Genomic DNA, 18738 nt, shown 5'->3' with positions numbered 1-18738 from the left:
CTGAAATCTGAAATCTCATCTTTGAGTCCTAGTGAATGTTTGTGCCAAATCTGAAGACGTTCCATCAAAGCGTCACTGAGATGTCATGTCAATGAGAAGGGGACATATGGACGGTCAACCCAAAAATGGAGACTTAAAAAACAAGTCATGCTAGCTGTTATATTGTGGTATCTTAACTGAGAGATGAGTACAGGATGGAAAAGCTATGAAGGATACTATAGGAGTGAAGGCCAGGGGCCAGAAGAGGGGGAGTACCTCTTTTGCTCTCCTCTCCCCTGCATTGCTCAACGTTGACTTTTGTATAACCTGCTAAGTTTATGTTATCTGTATCTGCACTCACAGAATGACCTTGTATGGACATAAATGTTGGTTCTGCTCTTCTATAGGTTACTAGGACTTAGCTGTGATGTATCAAGGGAACATACAACCTATAAATTGTATGAGTTTGGGATAAACGGGGGAGATCCTTTTTGGCTTTGGGTCCTCTCACAGGCTGTTTTTGATGCTTGTTCAACGATGCTGTGCCTTTTTGTAATAAAACTTTTTATATACAACTGAGCCGGTGTCAGCAGAGATTCCTTCATCATCATCACATCATTGCAAGAGAAGAAACAACACTGTTAATATATATATATATATGTATATGTGTATATATATAAAACTAATATATAAGTATTGGATGGGTCAGTTATAAAGGATAGGATATTCAGGACAGTCATGGTCCCCAGAGGATGAATCCCTTGATGATGTAGCACCATCATCAGGTCAAAATGTTATTTTGTCCAACACTCTGATTTATGACCAAACACCTGCAAAGCTAATGGCGCTTCTGTCAGCTGTCAGAAACACAGTCAGCTTTAGCATTGTGAGCGTGTTAGCATGCTGATGTTCGCAACACTGGTGTGCCTAATAACAGCCTCAGAGAGCTGCTAGCATTTCTGTAAACTCTTAAACTGTGTCCAAAGTCAGGGGCCGCATCCTTCAGACGCTGCATTTGAACTCTGATCGCGTCACAGCGGCGCAACTAGGCTGTTGATTTCTTCGTGGCCGAACCTATCCCAAGATTTGTTGAGTGCCGATAATGAAAATAATATGGCAGCAGACACTGACAGAGAGCCTGAAGATTACACTGTTAAATGAAAGTATTGGTTTTCAGCTCAATTCAACAGCTATCAGCCTTAAAACTTTTGTTTTTGTACATTTCGGTAAGAAAAAGTGACCCGTTGTTAAGGTTGCTAGGCGATAGGAGCCGTGCTTTGTGACGCATCAGTTTGGTGACGCATACTGGTAATCCTCCGTAGACCAGACCGTCTACCGTCAAACCGGCCACGTTCTCCAAAGGAAGCAGCCAGTGATTAGTGACACATCTTTAGCCTTGTTGTCTAATCACTCGACTCTTGACGTCAACAAGATGTGACTAAATCTGTTCCTATAAACACCCTGTGCTTTGTCTTATTGGTCTTTTGCATGGTGAAGACTTAAAGACATTTTGCCATTTTTTCAGTCCAATAAAATTTTGGGTGCAGATTCTCTATTTTAACCCGAACAAAGGCCGAAATGTAAAAACAGCAGCTTGTGTTTTTTGGAGGGAGGTACGTGCTTCAGCAACAGGATCACAGTCTGTTGTCATTGCAGGTTGCCAGGTTTCTCGCTATCGTGGCTGCGCAGAGACCGAACCTTGGCCTCGCTAACAGTTCCTGTCATGTTGTTAGCGAAGTCCATTCATGTGTCTCCTCTTTGTTCTGTCTTTGTTCCGGTTTAGGATCTGTGTCCTCCAGCATTTGTTCCACTCCGGTTCATAAGCCTGACTGGCACCGAGGAGCTGCAGAATCCTTAATGTGACACAACATTGTGATACCCACCAGATGCCATTGCCCTCCTCTGTATCTCTCACATCCTGACAAGCCCTGACAACCCCCCCCCATCACTCCCTCTCGCTGATCTGAGATCTTGTTCTTTCAGTCAGAACATCATCCAGAACAAGGCAGCACCCGAGCGAACCGGCGGGCTGACAAGATGTTTCCTCCTGCCTCCGGCTCTGCACACAGACTCTGTTTACTGCAGCATCTCCTCGACAAGCTGGATACCAACTGAAACATATACGCAACTGTCTCACTCATCATGATTTTCACTTTATCAAACCTCACTTTTAAGTAATCATTCATCCAGGAGCGGAATAAATCAAGAAAAGTCACTTCTAATTGCTTTTCAACAGACTGACATTGTAATTTCCTGTACAGTAGTTACATCATCATCATTGTTACTGATGGATTCAAACTGCAAACTCATGCACAAGGCATTCACACAAAACAATGCATTTATGTACCTGAAGTAAAGCAGGAGACAGATCGTTTGTCAGTGTTAACTTTGCTTCTATTTCTTCTACTGAGGTTAGCATGCTAACCAGCTAGCTCACAATACCACTCTGATGCTAACAATCACTTTGTGGCAATAGCAAAAACCTACATATAGCACCTTTAGTGTAACTTATTTATTCTGCTCTTCTATTCTTCTACTCACAATGTCTTTTTTTTTTTTTTTAAATACAATTTTAACCAAATATGTTCAGTGGACACACAAGAGTTTTTAATTTCAGTTTTAATTTCAGTGGAATGAAATCACTTAAATCTCATGGACGATAATTGAAAGTCCTGCAGAATTCTGACTTGTTTTGTTGTGTTGTTTTCTGGGCTCAAGATTCAATTTAGAATATGTTATTATAATGTAGTAATATATATTATATAATATAATATATTATTGCAGTGTAAAAATCAACTCATTGCCAGCCAACACTACAGAGCCAAAATAAACTGTACCATCAACACTGAAAACTGAACACTTGTACAGTGGCAAATACAAGTGTAATTATTAAGTTCTGTAATTATTAAGTTTCCACACGATCCTGTGAATATGTGAGAGTCTGACACCACTGCAGTGACCAGTAACTGCTGGCTGCTCCAGGGGTCCTCTCCCATAATTACAGCAATAACTGTTTATACGTGATCCATCAGGAGAGATGGCTTCATACGCCTTGATAGTCCACTAAAACTCTCCAGCCAGTGGCTATTGATTTGTGGCGCTGCAGGGCCGAGGTCCCGGACGCTGGGGAGCCATAAAACCTTTTTTTTTTTTCTTCTCAGGGTTCAGATCTGAGAGGAGGCTTCACTTCAATCAGGAAGATGAGCTGCTGCCTCCGATACAGACGCTGACCGGCTGTCTGACAAGCTGCCAGCCCTTAAAGACAAAAACACCATCACTTATCCAAGCTTTTCTTTCTTCTATTCATTCATAAAATGAACTTTAAATAAGTTTGATTTATATATTGGAAATTACATTCCAACAAGCAGAAATGAAAGTTCACAGTTCATTCAAATGGACAGTGAAGCACATGACAGACAGCAGACTGAACATAACGGATACACATGGAGCTTTCGGTCTCTGTGCGGTGAATCAGAGCAGTAGGAAGTACAACACAGACACATCTTTGTGGCGTTTATCCACCCTGACAGATCCTCATTAAAGCTGTTTTGAGCAGAGATGACTCCTCTGGCTCCTGGCACTCAGTCACAGTGAAGTCAGCTCTGACGAACCGGCCTGCAGGTTTGAAATGTAGCAACACACCATCAGTGACACTTTCTGTCCCGTCAAACCCATCCGAAGAAAGTCGTGTTGGATTCATCTTTATTAATCCAGTAAAGTGGTTTTTTTTTTGAGCATGCATCTTAAACGTCCTGAGGATAAACGTCCATAAATCCACAGGCGGCAACCTCCAGGGCTGAAACATGAAGCATCAACACTGAGGAACCAGAAGCTGCAGTTCCTCTAATGACCACTAGAGTCTGCCTCCAACAGTGAGTCAGTCCCCATAGACTCCCATGTTAAATTGTCCAACTTTACAGCAGAAATCAACATGTTTACAGCCTGGTACAAAAACAGTTTTGGTCTCTAGAGATAATTTCCTCCTTCATGACACCTGTTTATATAACTCACCTGTTTACATTTTATCAGGGACTAAGGTTATGGAGGATTGAGGGCGTGGCCTCTTTGAGTGACAGGTGGATGAGCGTATGCTTCCCACAAACCGGCATCATGCACCAAAGTCTCAGCTCCACACACGCCCCTCCTCTTGGACCATTTTTGAAATAGCTGGGAGTTAGGGTCGGCTCAACCTGAGCTTCAAAACTGCTCTTCAGAAACCTGTGGGTGACGTCACGGAGTATGTTGTGAACAGGAGCTGCTAATAGCTAATTGGGCATACTATTAATGATGCACAAATGTAAGCAAATACAGACTAAAAATGAGTGCTCAATAGAGAGCACCAGCACCAGCCTGTAGCTGTCATTACAGCTTATTTAATGAGCTTTTCTATCATCATACTGGTGCCCATATAAACCTGTATGTTGGTGTTAGCAGGTTTCCATCGGTCAAATTAGCAAAAATTCAAATTTCAATCTGAGCTGATTTAAAAAAAGTCATACAGGAAAAATTCCACATTTAATTACAAGGACGTCGGTCAGGACAGGATTTAGATACAGGAGCCGAAAGTAAAATTGGGTGTAAGTATTATTGGGGTGGGCCTCATACAGACTCCAGACAGGATTAAAATCACTGACCAGTGCAGGTCATGTTAAAATCACCCTGGAGACATTGATCCAGTCTGGTTTGGTTTTTCAGGACTGATTCCCTGGCAGCGAACAGAGACTCCAGGAAGTTACTGGTCCCGACCGAGAAGAAGTCCAACACATAACCCCCCCCCATTAAACATCATTTTCATTTTTACACTTTGGTTTTTGTACATTTCAATCAGTGAGAGTCAGATTTTACCTTTGGATGGAGCCAGGCTAGCTGTTTACCCCTGTTTCCAGTTCTTGTGCTAAACTAAGCTCAGAGCCCAGATTTGACGAAGTGAAAGCAGGCAGCAGTTCTTGATGACTTTCTTTTCTCGCTGGTCTCGTCCAGACGTGTGAACGTCAGCGCAGACTTCCTCCACTGATCCGACCGTCCGCTAACAGGTGTCTACTGTTTCCTCTGTATTTAGTCTAGGGATTTCAGTGTGAGAGGTGCCTCCGACCTGTCTGAGGGAAGGCAGGGAGGGGGCCTCTGGCACCCGGCAGCTTTATTATCGTTTCTTCAGCCTGCAGGTTGTCTGTGAAAGGTCAGACTCCTGGACGGCTACCCGCTGAGGTGTGAAGGCCCTCAGTGTTGTGGCGAACTGCGAGGCTTAGCTGGATCTCCTTAAAAACGCCGCGGGTGAGGGAAATGTGATGTTAGCGCGAGCCGCCGCATTAGCCCTCCCCGGCTTTCCCACCAAACCCCAGTGTTTATAAAATATATAATAGTTATCCTCATGTTACGGCCCGTGATGTCAGGCTGCCGCTCGCCGCTCTCTCCCTGCGTCATCGCCCGGCCCGGGCAGCAGAGGTCGGAGTCTGGATCCATTCAAACAGCCCTCTGATCCTGAACGCTGCACAAACAGGCCCTCACCTTCAGACAAAACAGAGGAAGGAGCCTGTACTCCTCTTGTCCTCAGACGTGAGCCTCTGCTCTGACTTTGTTTGATTTGTCTCCAGTGGTTTAAAGGTGCGTAATGTCGTTTTAAAATGATACATAAACCCCCGAGGCTGTGAGCTTTGTAGGCGTTCAGCTGGCAGCTCGCGCTTCAGACCAATTCAATGATTGTTTTTTTGGCCAATTTTGAGTCTTTTGCTCATTTTTCATCCAACATCATATTAACGTCAGTTCTCGCTCCTTTCATGTGGCATTAGTGAAGAGACAGTGAGTTCTGTGCTACAATTAGTAACTTCTGCTTTATGTTCTCCTCAGAAACCCGACCTGACAAACATGCAAAGTGTTGGAAGAGGCAGTTTTCTTAGGACTCTTCTCATTTTTCACACATTTAAAATTTAAGAAAAGGCAAATCACTAAGTGAATCTCGATTAATTTCTTGGATCTGTTGTTTAAATTACATAATTACGGACACTGGTGCACACAAACTGAAACAGAGGTTGTTTTTTTCTGGGTTAATCAGTGATTTGAAAGAGAACAACATAGACATTTATGGTGAAACTGTGATTTGATTGAGTCTCAGACACCTTTGATAATCCGTCAGTTTAATGGACTTGATTCAGAATCTCATAAATCCAATCATTTGGACAATAATCAACAGATTTATTGATGGTGACACAGAAGCAGATACTGTAGTTTTCAGAGTTTCTCTAAGTCAGTACAACATATCACAGCTTGGCACCAGGACACCTCCTCCCCCTCCTGCAGTGCGCAGCAGAGAACCAACAGTATTATTAATAATGAAAGGCAAAGATTTCTATTTGATGGTTTGGCCCTCTCTGACGCTCTGACCCCGCTTTTAGAAGAAGAAAAAGGCTTTTTCAAGGAATCTTCCAGCTCGTCTCCACTGAAGCGCGTGGAGAGCATCTCTGTTTGAGGAGGCTTTTATTGGAAATGCAGCCTAAGAGCACCTGACCGGCCTCGTCTCCTTACGCCATCTCAGCCGTTTCTGTCCCACTAACACTGCAGGGGACGGTTCAAACATTCAGTCACTTGTTCTGCTCAAACTAGATCTCTTCAGCCGTCGAGGACATCGGCGTTAGAGGAACGTGTCTCGTTGAAGGAGGCGCCGGGTTGTAAAATCAATACATCAAAATAGAAAGGCGAAGGTGAAGCAGCACATGCTTGTTGCTTTCGTGCATTTATTTGTTTGTTTGGATAAAGAACAATCAGGTTTACAGGTTTTCAGATGGTATTCCCAAATGTGTGTTCTCTGCACACACACACCCATTTGGGACAGTGTGTCCAAACATTTGACTGGTTCTCCAACCGCTGCCTCCAAACCTTCGGCCATCTTAAAGTCTTTCAAATATCTGTTAATCTAACTATAATTTAAGAGAGGAGCCGGACTACAACAAGTTACAGTCAAACAACAGATAGTAAAAAAAAAAACGTAAGAAGATCAAGTTGTCAGTAACTTCCACCTTTAAAAACAGCAAGGAGCTGTCTGCAGCCTTCAGTAAAAACAGATCAACCTAAAAATATTAAACAATAATTTGACAAAAAATGACTTTACCACAAGCTTTCATTACTCGGACTTTAAACTGCACTGATTTAAATTCTCAGAAAAGAGCCACTGCAGCACATGGGTTTTGATATTTGGCTGAACTCTTTGCAGCATATTTTCTTCTTCTTGTGATAATTATACTTTGTCTTTTAATGCTTTGCAACTGCTGCATACTTCTACATCCAGATATGATAATCCAGATAGTCCCTCCTTTTTTGTAGTCATTTTATTTTATAGCATTATTTTATATTTTATTATTTTTCATTTTCAGAAGGAGAGTTTTTCTCTTCAGCTTAACGATGTGAATGTCCTCACCTGGTTACCTGTAACTCCACAGGTGTCTATATAGGAGGTATGCAGCACTGATGTTAGATCAGTTTTAGCGTGTGTGTGTGTGTGTGTGTGTGTGTGTGTGTGTGTTCTCAAGTTAAAACTCTTTAAATTTCAGTGAAAGTTGCATCTTTTGTCAGAGTCAAGGTCGACACACTGAAGATACGACATGCTGCTGAGAAAATGCGTGTGTGTGTTCGTGTGTGTGTGTGTGAAGCAACACACACTCTCTCCTCCAGTAAAACCTCTCCTCCTTTAGCAAGGCGTCGGTCCCTCCTCTGCACTTTGAGACAGTTTGGAGATCGACCGTGTTGGAAAAGTCTTCTGTGATTAAACCAAGGTTGAAATTGTTGTCACAGCCTGGGTCGCGTTATTAAGATATGCAGATGAGGTCCAGGTGAAAAAAAAATACAAAAAAAACTCAAGTGTGTGATGACTTTAACAAACCATGCATAAAATAAAAGTGAAGGTCAAAGAAGTAACTGCTGCTTTCTGAGCTTTATCAGCCACGCTCTGTTTCACACAGTCTTACACCTTCACACTGGGCTCAATAAAGGAAATTTATCTCCTTATTTTAAATTTAAAAAACACATGAACAATGTTGTTTTGCACCAGGAGACACAATAACTTTTATAAAGTCATAAACTTTAAAATAGATCCGCACACTTTAAAAAAAAAAAGTCAGCGTGTAAAGCGTCAGACACTGTCCTGCTGTAGACGGAGCGACTGTTAGATTAGCTGCTGTGAATAATCACAGCTCACTGTCATTTACTTCCAGTAGATGGTGGAATAAGAAGGAGCTTGTGTTAGTTATAAATACAGTGGATCATTTGCATTTAATTTAAAACTGTAGTAACCTTTTATTCATTAAATATAAATCAAAATGTTTGAAACTAAATCTAGACAATTAGTTATTAGCAGTTTAAAAGCCTGGCACAGTCATGGTGAACTGGCTCAGGTGATTTTAATTTAATTCTACTGAGGATAATTCTTTGTGGCTGTGGGCGCGTACACTCTGTGCTTGACTGACAACTCAAGGTGATCACAAGAGGAATTTGAGGATTTGTGAGAGGATCAACAAATTAGTAAAGAAGAACAAAAACGTTCTGTTTTCTGTTCTGTGTTTTTCTTGTAAAATATTGGAGAGTCTCACATCGTAAGGCCCCTAAAAAATATTCAAATTATTAAATCAGAAGACTCTACAGCAAGGTATCTTATTACAGGAATTTTACTACCTGTAACCTTGAGCTTTATAGTAGCATAGTCAGTAGGATCCATCCTCTGGGGACCATGAATGTCTGTACAAGATTTGGTGCAATCCAATTGGTAGATGTTGAAATAGTTGACAAGCTGGTGGCGTTGGAGAAAAAAGTCAAGCAATCCCCAAAGTCATGAAGAAAGTCATCATCCTCTGGGGACCGTGAATGTTTGTACAAAAATTGGTGCAATGCAACTGGTAGATGTTGAGATAGTTCACAGGATTAGTGAAAAGTCTGACCGGCTGGTGCCACTAGAAGAAAGAGAAAGGAATCACCAGTCAAAAGGATTCATCCTCTGGGGACCATGATGTCTGTGTACAATTTACTGCAATACACCGGGAAGATGCTGAGATAGTTCACAGGATAAGTGACAGGTAGAGGAAAAAGTCAGGCAATCACCAGTCGAAGGGATTCATCCTCTGGGGACCATGAACGTCTGTATAAAATTTCATGGTAGTCCATCAAATAGTTGTTGAGATATTTCAGTCTGGCCTGATAGACTGATCGCTCTGACAAGAATAAACTGCCTGAAGCTCACAGCTCATATAAATAACTAAAACTTTAAGTGGTTGTGAGTTCATTTTCCCTTGTTTTAAAGGGTCACAAGCCAAAAAAAAAAAACCCACTGCCCTAGGGAGCACATTTTTCTGCTAACTCACCTGCAGTGTGGGATCAAACCAGCAACCTCATTAACTGCCTGAGGTCACCTGCGCGATGACTCATCCTGACAGAGCAGTCACAAAGTTTAGTCGTACCTTTCCCCCAATGACATCGAGTCTCAGCTCCCAACTGTCATCCTGAATGTATTCCAATCAGTTCATGAATATTCATTGGCTCGTATTAGCATATTGCTCAGGATATTAGCATAGGCAGCCACATAAACATCATGGGAGGGGAACAGATGAATCAGAGGGCACGCAGAGAAAGAGTGGGCAGATCGGGCCTGGTGGGGACAGCGGGTCAGCATTTATTACGTCCACGAAGCGGACAGGTCACGGAAGACGCAGGAGGACCTGACAGGGAGAGGTGGCAGCAAAGGAGACGATTCACAACACTGAGATTAAAGTCCAGGCGGGTTTAGAGGCAGACCTCTAATTGGTTGAGTGAAACTTTTAGTGAGTGGCGCTGAGGAGCCACAGTTTTCAGAGCTTTTTGTTGGTGAGGCTGATGAGACAATGGCAATTTACAGAGATTATAATCAATACGAGTTTTCTGTTGGTATCAGATAATGATATCAATTTCAGCTGTTAGAGCACCGAAGTCCCTAAAGAGCTTTTTTTTTCTTACTTGTAATTTACTTTTGTGTTTTCAGTGTTTTATCCACTAGCATTGATAGTATTGGGCTGGACTGAGTCTCTTTTCCTTTCTTTTGCCTGCTCATGTTTATATATGGGGACAACATTTGGTGTGCATTAAAGAAAACTGAAGAAATTGTTGTGTGCACGGCATCTGTGTATTATACATAACCTATAAGTTTTTAATATACTTTTTCTGTGCATTTGGTTTTATAATTATAAATATTATTTATGATCATTCCCAGACAATTATTGTTCACAATTTACTGTTATATTTACTATTTACTAATGTTTGCTCCTTGATCATGTAAAAACAAAATATATATTGTTAAGTAAGGAGATGTGGATGTGTCACTAAAGAACTATGCTTTATGTTCAGTAACCTGATTACTGTGTCAAAGCAGTAGCATAAACTACACCAGATGTGATTATGTTTAATGTCCCCGACAACCTCTTTAGTCTCATTTAGAAACGCGTAAAGGCTTAAAGAACTGGGGTATTTACTGACGTATTTTATGTCGTAGAAGAAAACATGAAAATGTCTTGAGTTAATAACAGAAACCCACAGACTTCAAGACGAGGGAACAGGAAGTGCTAAAATGCTAACTTACCTCTGGGTTTTCGAACTCGAGCTAGTGAAGGTAAAAATGAGGGTAGCTAGCTAGGTCTTTGCAGCTAAGCTAATGACAGAGCAGCAAGAGGATGCTAACTGCTAGACTTTTAGATTAATGGTCTTTATTTATATTTTTAACCAGATTTACTTGACATATGCTAACAAGCTAACCTGCTCTGCATTAAAGTCATTTAGCTCCACTGAATTTTAATTAAACCTTGATGAGGGTCTGTAAAAAAAGAAATCAGGATAACAAGAGCTTTGGGAAGCTTGTGTTTTGAAAAACCTTGGTTTAGTATTTGGTTGGGTTGTAACAAAAATTTCTCTGTGGCATTAGTATTTATTAAAAATGATACTGACTGCCTACTGTATACTGTATTTCTTAAACTGTTACACCACCCTAGATCTCTGTGTGTAACAAAACGGAGAGTTAAAGATGGAAAGGTGAGTTCTTACATTACTTTGACAGGACTTCATTAATTAATGGCACTTAATGGACTCATTGGTCGCTGTGTGGAAAGCACTTGATACCCTCCGGTTACAGTTACCATGTTAACGCACACACACAAACACAGAGAGGCAGCCGCCGCCGCCACGCTGCCGTGAGATGCCAGGTAAGATGAGGCTCTGAAATGCAAATGTGCTTAAAGATAAAGCCGGTGCATATTTCATAGCGAACACGGCAGCTTCGCTTCTCTGACATGACAATGAGCTCTTACTGTCCTGTCTGCTCAGTGGGGCGTGCGACCACGGCCACAAATGCAATCCGCACCTCGCTCACTGGAACAGATTCAGCTCTGTACCGCAGGAAACGTAGTGTATCTGTTATAAAGTGTGATATATACTGTGTGATATCCCTTAGAAATAAAGATATAGATATGCAGTGGTGGAAAGTACCATCAAAGTGAGTAAGTACCATCACCTATGTACTGCATTTAAGTATAATAATATTAAGGTACATGTTATTCAATTTTATGCTACTTCATAATTCTACTAATACCTCTACTTCACTACATTTCAAAGGGAAATATTGTACTTTTTACTGCACTGCATTTATCTGACAGCTGTACTTACTGTACAGATTTTACATCCAAAGATGTTTTAAGTTTACAAATCCTTGGTGTTTTTATGCATATTTTATTTTACTGTATATTTATATTTTCTAATTATTTTAGTCTTTATTTATTTTAACATATGCTGCCAAGAGGATTGCTGCCAAACTTCATTTCGTTGTGTTTTTTAATGCAATGACAATAAAGAATCTATCAATCTATTGAGTGCCATTACAGTATTGATGATTAAACCAGTGGTTCCCAATCTGTTCCCCAATCCCAAGTGTCCAGTTGGAATTTCATATCATGTTTCAGATGTCTGAGTTTCCACCAAGCAGACATTTCCTATGTTAACTTCACATAAATTTCTATTATTTTGTTAAACTATTTAACAAAGAATCAAACAGCAGAGAAAAGAGAACAAACTTGTGAAGCCACATCCTTCAAAAGCTGCATTGAAGAAGTTTCAATGTTGAACTTTTATTTGTTAAGGAGTATTGTATTGGTACTTCTACTTAAATAGAATCTCATAAAGAATCTGAATACTTCCTCCACCGCAGCTGAAACTGCATTCACACTAAACTGGTGAAATCTGGACGTAAATACTCTTCTCTCGGTTTTGACCCTCAGTTCACACCAAGCCCGCGCTCTTCACACCACAAAAATAAAGCTATTTGAGAATTAATGAATCCTGAACCAGCGCCTGGTGTACCGTTCATGTACCTGACCTCTGACCTCTGAGGTTGACTTGCATAGAAATCTACTTTAAGTGATTAATAATGTATCGTATTATATTAGAGTGTGGGGATGTTGCCGACTGTGATCCTCAGCAACTGACTAAACAAACAGATGTGTTTGTGTGAGAGAGAAAATAAGACCGTCTCACACACACACACACACACACACACACACACACACACACACACACACACACACACACACACACACACACACGAGTCACCACAGGACCTGAGGGTTTTTGTTTACATGTTAAATTAGCATGTACATGTTGGAGGAGACATGAACTCTGCAGATTAACATCAACGCAGAGCGGCCACAAATCATCACACGCCAACAGACACGACACTGGCTCATCCAAGAGTCTCTGGGAGTTTGTAGCCCTGAGTTTAGCCTCTCAGGCTGTGGACCGCACCAACAACTTCCACCAATCGCGCATCACTGGATCAACCATGTTGACGAAGAGAAAAAATAAATGAAAATCTAAGTGTATTAGAAGATTAAAATTTAGAATTAAATTTAACTAAATAATACCTGAAATGCAATATATCACTTACAGAAGCTCTGAAAGGCATGTGAACATTTTTGAGTCTGTAAAAGCAATGCCCTGAAAGGAAAGAGAAGTTTCCATCTGTATAAACACCCGCAAGAGGCAAGTGATTTTTATTTCTGACAAGGGGAAAAAAATGCAAAAAATAATACAACAATAATAATAACGATAATAATAATCACTTGCCTTTCAAAGCTTCCATAATTATGTGCCTGCAATGCACGTTATGTTAGCTTATTGCTTGTTCACCTGCTCTTTTGCTTTATCACTGGTTGCAATCTGTGTTTCTGAAGTTTTATTTTCTTTTACATATAATGAATAGAAAGACTGTGTCAAGCTCCGCCTTAAGACGGAGGACCCGTGTAGATCCAATCCAATCCAATCCACTTTATTTATAAAGCACAATTTAAATAAACACAAAGGTTCCCAAAGTGCTGTACATTTAAATAGACATAGTGAAAGACAGAATCATTAAAAATACAATAAAACATAGTACAAAATGGCTAAAATTATCTGTGCACATAAAATCAACAACCTAAGCGGTGTTAAAAGCCAAAGAAAAGAGGTGCGTTTTAAGAAGAGATTTAAATGTGTAGATAAATATGTAGATAAATGACTTCAACAAGTTAGGGATGAACTTTACTGACTTTCAAATGACAACAGAAAAGGATGCTAGGACCCTCCTTAGGACTAAGACAAAATACTCAACCCAGCAAAGGGCTGGGGGACAGTAGAGCTCTAGTCTGCAACTGTGGCCCATCATCATGAGGGGCCTCATCCATGTCATGGCAGTGGTGTTGGCATGGTTTCACAATTCCCTCTAGATTATCTGCATAATATAACAGAAAACTGTTAGAAATGTGTTCCTATAATCCTGTGGAGTTTACCCGAAAACCCAGATCGCTGAGGGAACTGGACCGTTGGGAGGCCACTGAATTAAGGCAGTCTCAGGTGTAATGCTACAGGCACCTGTCTTCATGCTACTGTTCTCAGGTGTTTTAGTAAGTCCTCTACGACATGAATGAAACTGAAAGTAACGTGAGGAGAGAGGTAGTGAAGCAGCAGGCACATTCAAAAGTTCTCCAGGAATTTTCTTGTTACCTCTATTATTATTACTACAGTAAAAAGTATGATAATTAATAATATCTGATTGGAATTATTTATATTGTACAAAAAATAAAAAGCCACATTTTTTAAAGAAATATTTCTATTTAAAATAATTATTTGGATAAGTTTTCAAAGGTATAAGGGCGAGTATGCAAACATGTGGTGTATTTCCCATATGCTTTATGTTTCTATGTTTGTGTGCGGCCCGACAGATTATAACTCACCTCAGAGAACAGTGGCTTCAGGCACGAAGCTGCTCGTTACTGTCAGGATCTCATTAAAACAGGCACGGCCTGATAGTTGAGCTGCATTTAATGAGCTGTTTGCCTGATCGCTGTCACCCTGAGCGTAGGCGGCCATCTATCTGAGCACCCCGAACAGAACAGCTCACTCAGCTGAAATGAAGCCTGACGGGAGCTTCAAGGGCGCAGCAAAGTGCCGGCTCACCTAAAACCCACGCCAGTGTCTCTCTCTGACCTTGTGTCAGACATCCTGTCCGCTCAGGCTGCAGAGTCCTCTGCTGTGAGGTCGCCTTGCTCTGCAGCGCACAGCGTCACCTGTGTGGCCTGTTCACCTTTTCACTGCATTTAGTTTGACTGTAGTTGAGCTGATTTTTTTAGGGTATCACTGAAAACCATTTGCAGGATTTGCAGGAAAACTAAACACACATAACATCCCTGAAATCTGATCTGGAATCATTATCGCTGTATAGTCCAGTGATCCACGTTGAATTGAAATCATGATTAATTTCATTACATTTATATACAATGAAAAGCCTTGACTGATAAATATTTACTTTGGTATAAATGTATTAACAGAACAAAACAGAAAAGCAAATGCACAAAGAAAGAAAGCGGAAGATAGAAATACACACACACACACACACACACACACACACACACACACACACAAAACAAATATTGTGTTTCAGTGAGAAGAATTCAAAATTCATAGTAAACACATCATTATTTTTCCTTTACCAGTCTGTTGCTGCCCCCTGCTGTACATGCACATTTGGAAAGAGTAGAAAATAAAAAACTACTTGTTGATACTCCGGTTCAGTTTAGGTGTCATTAAAGGTCACACACTTTTATCTAGAATTCAATATGTCCCCACAACATCAGTAATGCCTGGACAAGTCACACTCAGACACACCTTGTTGATTTCTGCTCTCACCTCTCTGTTGATTGGTCAGATTTCAGGTCACAGTTTAGTTTTCTCTCAGCCATGAAGCCACTACTTGAGCCGAACCTGTGTGGACGTAAAGACTTGCAGCTCTGATGGTGAGTGATTTCTGTTGTGGTTTTAATTCATAGTAAGTTTTGACTTTAATTTTAAAAACAGTTTGTAGCCGACAGTGATTTTATTTGTGCTGCGTCTCCAGATGAAGCTGGCGTTGTTGTTGCTGCTGACTCTGTCCTCAACTAGTCTTCAGGACGTAGTGAAGGACTCACAGCACAGAAATGGTAAAACAAGAAGCAGCATTATGAATGTCTCTTCACTGAAGACAAAAGTGTCCTCATTTGTGCTTCACTGATGTAGGATGTCTGATGTCTCCACTCTCATCAGTCTGGTCCTGTATTTATTTAACTTGCAAGAATGACACAAAAGAGTGAACATCAGAGAAATTATTTAATTTAAGAAGAATTTAGGACTTTAAAGTACTATTTTTATTTTTAGGCATTGAACCCAGGCTACAGGCCTCAGCGTCAGGTAACAGTGTTTTACTTGAAGCTTCGTCAAAAAACAAAACGAGAATAAAAACAGGCACGGGGAAGGTCATCCCAGGTAATGATCCATAAGGCAAACAAATCTGGTTAGGGACAGGCAACAGTCCAAAGGTCAGCAACAGGCTGACATGACTACAGGCAGAAAACACTGGACAATCTGGTGCAGAGGGAATGAAACTGGACAGGTGATGACCACAGACTAATGATGGAGGGGGAGGCAGGTGAGTAGGTGGACAGGGAAACTCAGGTGAAGGGAATGAGGCAACAAGAGGCTGGATCTGAAATGACAGGAGAATAAGAGACAGGATTAATGACAGACTAAGTTGTGTCATTATTAAGTAAAGATTTAAATGATGGAATGCTTCAGTCAGCACACAATTTCAATAGGGTAGTGACACTGCCGTATCACAACATGGAAATTAGTCCGCCATTAAGTTTGAAAATACACTGATGGCGAAGAGAAGTGTCCAGCGTCCCACGTGCAATTTTTTGACCATTTTGTGTCCACCGTCTGCGTGTTACTTGTCAATGTGAACGCACTTACGCAGCCAAGATAGCAAGTGTGAGTAGAAGATGAACTGAGACGCAGCAGAAGTCGCTGACTCGCTCAAACATCATCTTCACTACAGTGGAGAAAATAAATTTTACTTAATGATTGATTGAAAAGACAGTAAATCACAGTGTTTCATCATTTTATGCTGAACGTTTTTGCTGTTCTCTGCTCTGTAAAACATTTCATAAAGACCTTTTCTAAATAAAAACAACCTTTCCTTTTGGTTTACATTTAACGTTGTTCCCTTTCTTTTATACAGACCTCGTCCTGGACCCAAATCTAGAGGACAGAGGTCCTGAAATCACAGCTAACACATCGTCTCTGAAACATCAACATCTTCTGTCTCCTCACAAGATAAGACAGAAAAGACATCCTCTGCCTGATCCCTCCACATTTAATACTAATGGCCAACTTAAATGGCAGCGCTGGGATGGTTCTCTCTCCAACGAAGCTGTTTCGATTGACAACACATATGTTGGACGCAAAGACTACGTCTGTAAATACCAGTGCCATGCTGGCTTCTACAATCCCAACTCTGGTTCTTACTGCCACTACACCAATGGAGGTGAAGTGCATAAAGACCCCTCATTCGAGATCCTTGTGAATGAAAACAATTTTGAGATCCTGGAGTGGAAAAAGGGTTCAGCTAATTCAGCTGTCCAACATTCAGTCAGGACCTGTTCTAGTGATGAAATCTATGTCGGGAGAAACGAGTACGGTCTTGGGAAGGTGCATCAGATAAAGAAGACCTTCTTTCTTCCTTGGAAAACTAAAGTATATACATACGGGGATAATTACGAGGTCCTGACAGTCAGTAAGGATGTTAAGAGTGAGCACATCTCCAAAGTTGAGTACAACAATAACGAGGCTAAAATCACCCAGTATCCTTCAGCGACCATGCATGTTTCTACGATTGTCAACAATGAGTGCAGTTCAACGTTGAAAACATTTAATTTTTCAAAGACATATCAGATGAAGAGAAGGTGGGACATCCACTCTTCAGTCATGCTTGGTGAAAAGAGGACCATCTCTGCAGCAATACCTGTCATAATGTTGAATTTAGGCACTGTGGGACTTCCCGTCAGCCAGTCGAAGAATATAAGTATGGAGATCAGTCCGGAGTTGTCACCCGAGTACTCGGGAGCACTCACCGATACACAGGACTTCACCCACTCTACTTCTCTGGAGCTCAACATCCCACCAAACCACTACTGCAGAGCTTATATAGCGGAATATCATTTCAAGGTAAACATCCCATTCAGCGCACGCCTCGACCGCACATACGGCAATGGAAAGTCCACAGGGAGATCCGTCACTGGGACCTATGAAAACATCTGGAATGGAGAAGTCCAAGCTGTGGTGGACCGATGTGAACCTGTAGCTAATGCCTCGCCTTGCCCCGAAAATCCTGATCCTAATTCACATGTACCATAATAACAAATGTGAAAAAATGTCTTGTGCATGTTTGTATGAAGCACATGTCAAGATATTTCCTTGAATGAGATGAATGAGACAGCTCTCATTTATGCACTATGTTAATATAATGTACTTTTAATTTCTCTTCAATTATTGTTTTGTAATCAACAAATAAACCTGTGAAAAGTTTATATCAGACCTTGTAAGTCACTTTTGAGGTAGCATTCAAAACATCTGCTGCAGTATCACTAAAATGTTAATTAATTACAAATCTTGTCCATTTATGCACATGTAAACACACATGTCCTGTTTGTATTCCTAATAAAATAAATACTGTGTATCAGTGCTGCCTCTCTGCTGTAAATGTAAATTTGCTGACTTGCGATAACAGGATTTTAATTCTCAGCCACGAAGAAGTGGTCAGTAGACTTATCCTCAACAAAACACTACTTGCCTAACCCTAACCTGAACATAACCTTGTCTTCACCTTGGATTTTAAGAATTTATGTTATGGGGACTTGTTGTTTGTCCTCTTAACGAAGATAAATCTCCATGATGTGACTGTGTAAACACATTTAGGTCCACACAACAGTAATACTTGGACAACACACACACACACACACACACACACACACACACACACACACACACACACAAACATACTGATTTCTGCTTTCGTCTCACTGTTGATGGTCAGATTTCAGATCACATTAAAGTACATAACCATGAAGCTGCTACATGAGCTGGACCTGTGTGGACATCATAAAGACTTGTAGTTCTGATGGTGAGTGACTTTTGTCGTGGTTTTAACTAATGGTAAGTTTTCACATTGATTTTAAAAATGAATCAAAACAGGGACCTGTTAAACCCAAATGTCAGATTATTAATGCTGTTGTGTTAGTCTGGTTTCCACTTTTTAGAGCACATGGAGATGTTTTCTAAAAAGTTCATTAAAAAGTTTGTGAACACGGCACCAGTGCCAAAGGTGATGTACTTTCCACTTTGCTTAAAACAGGAGGTACA

The 18738-nt window shown here is 40.8% G+C and overlaps 1 protein-coding gene across 1 annotated transcript; it reads left to right on the top strand.

Annotated features, from left to right (window-relative positions):
• Positions 1 to 15144: 15144 nt before the first annotated feature.
• On the top strand, positions 15145 to 18017 carry LOC111238552 (natterin-4-like). The gene is made up of 3 exons (XM_022768122.1): positions 15145 to 15299; positions 15401 to 15482; positions 16559 to 18017. The coding sequence occupies exons 1-3, from the start codon at positions 15297 to 15299 to the stop codon at positions 17731 to 17733; spliced, it is 1260 nt and encodes a 419-aa protein (XP_022623843.1). The 5' UTR covers positions 15145 to 15296; the 3' UTR covers positions 17734 to 18017.
• Positions 18018 to 18738: the final 721 nt, after the last annotated feature.

Source organism: Seriola dumerili, unplaced genomic scaffold (genome assembly GCF_002260705.1).
Source record: "Seriola dumerili isolate Sdu_G_001 unplaced genomic scaffold, Sdu_1.0 BDQW01001417.1, whole genome shotgun sequence".
Taxonomy (NCBI): Eukaryota; Metazoa; Chordata; class Actinopteri; order Carangiformes; family Carangidae; genus Seriola; species Seriola dumerili.
This window is presented reverse-complemented; position numbering and strand designations above follow the sequence as displayed.